Here is a 1,183-nt window from a genome sequence, read left to right as displayed (position 1 = left end):
AATATCCTTAGTTTTAATTAAATTAAATGTTAATATAAGTTTCTCTAAGTTTACACCAAATTTTCTGTTATAATATTCATAAATAACTTGAATTATATATTTTATAGAAAGAAGATGTGGAATCAGAAGATGATGCAAAGTTGGAAGTTGAATTGGCTAAGACCTTACCACAAGGGACAGATCATACTCCACATATCTTGGATTCAGTTCTTTCTGGCTTACCTGAACGGTAAAGCTTTTTAGAGTAATAAAATGAATAATATATGTGTACACAGTGTTCACATTATTAGTTCCCATTGTTTTTTGAACTTGTCATTGAACTCATCTCAACAGCTGCTTTAATATAATACAAAAAATTATAGCTATCAATTAAACAAAATTCATGGTATCGTCATTACATGAAAATTACTGCAAATTTTAAAAACTTGTTCAAGCTATCACACTGCATAAAAAAATAGTGAAACTTTGTCATCTTCTATTTTTCTTACAAATCTACCACTTACAAGTAAAACAATAGAAACTAATGGTGTGAATACCCTGTATATATGTGCATTGATATAAAATATCAATATAAATCTCTGGATATTAAAAATAAAATTTTTATAGCTGGAAAAATTGGATAGTTAGGAGTATTTTTGCATTCTTTATGATTGCTGGATTTTGTGGTATTATTTATATTGGACCATTGGCATTGATGGCTACAGTAAGTTTCATTTACTCATTTTTAAATATATGTCCATTTGAAAGAATTATTTTTTTCTTTATGTATTTTACTAAAAATAGATTTTTTATACCTTTTTACAGACATTAATTGTACAAGTAAAATGTTTCCAAGAAATTATTAACATTGGATATGCAGTTTATAAAATTCATGGTTTACCATGGTTTAGATCTCTGTCATGGTATTTCTTAATTACTTCCAATTACTTTTTTTATGGTGAAAATTTGATGGACTATTTTGCTGTAGTAATTAACCGTACAGTAAGTATATTTACTTAAATCTTAATTTAATCAAACGTATTTTATACATTATTTAATAATATTTCTGTGGTGCTTGTCAGTGTATGATTTAATTAAATCATAAAATACATTTTTATGAACATATCTAGTATTGACATAAAATCAATAAACAAAGCTTTCTAAAGCATTGCCTTTATATACTTTCTATGGCTTGCAGTACCCT

At 26.0% G+C, this 1,183-nt stretch overlaps 1 protein-coding gene across 1 annotated transcript in view; it reads left to right on the top strand.

Moving 5' to 3' along the window:
• The window catches only part of LOC108576910 (phosphatidate cytidylyltransferase, photoreceptor-specific), a 3,915-nt gene that overhangs the window by 977 nt on the left and 1,755 nt on the right, over positions 1-1,183 (top strand). Inside the window, exons 3-5 of the mRNA XM_017939982.1 lie at positions 108-229; positions 607-703; positions 805-981. Coding sequence (XP_017795471.1) covers positions 108-229; positions 607-703; positions 805-981 — 396 coding nt within the window. The remainder of the gene's footprint in view (positions 1-107; positions 230-606; positions 704-804; positions 982-1,183) is intronic.

Source organism: Habropoda laboriosa, unplaced genomic scaffold (genome assembly GCF_001263275.1).
Source record: "Habropoda laboriosa isolate 0110345459 unplaced genomic scaffold, ASM126327v1 scaffold561, whole genome shotgun sequence".
Classification (NCBI taxonomy): domain Eukaryota; kingdom Metazoa; phylum Arthropoda; class Insecta; order Hymenoptera; family Apidae; genus Habropoda; species Habropoda laboriosa.
This window is presented reverse-complemented; position numbering and strand designations above follow the sequence as displayed.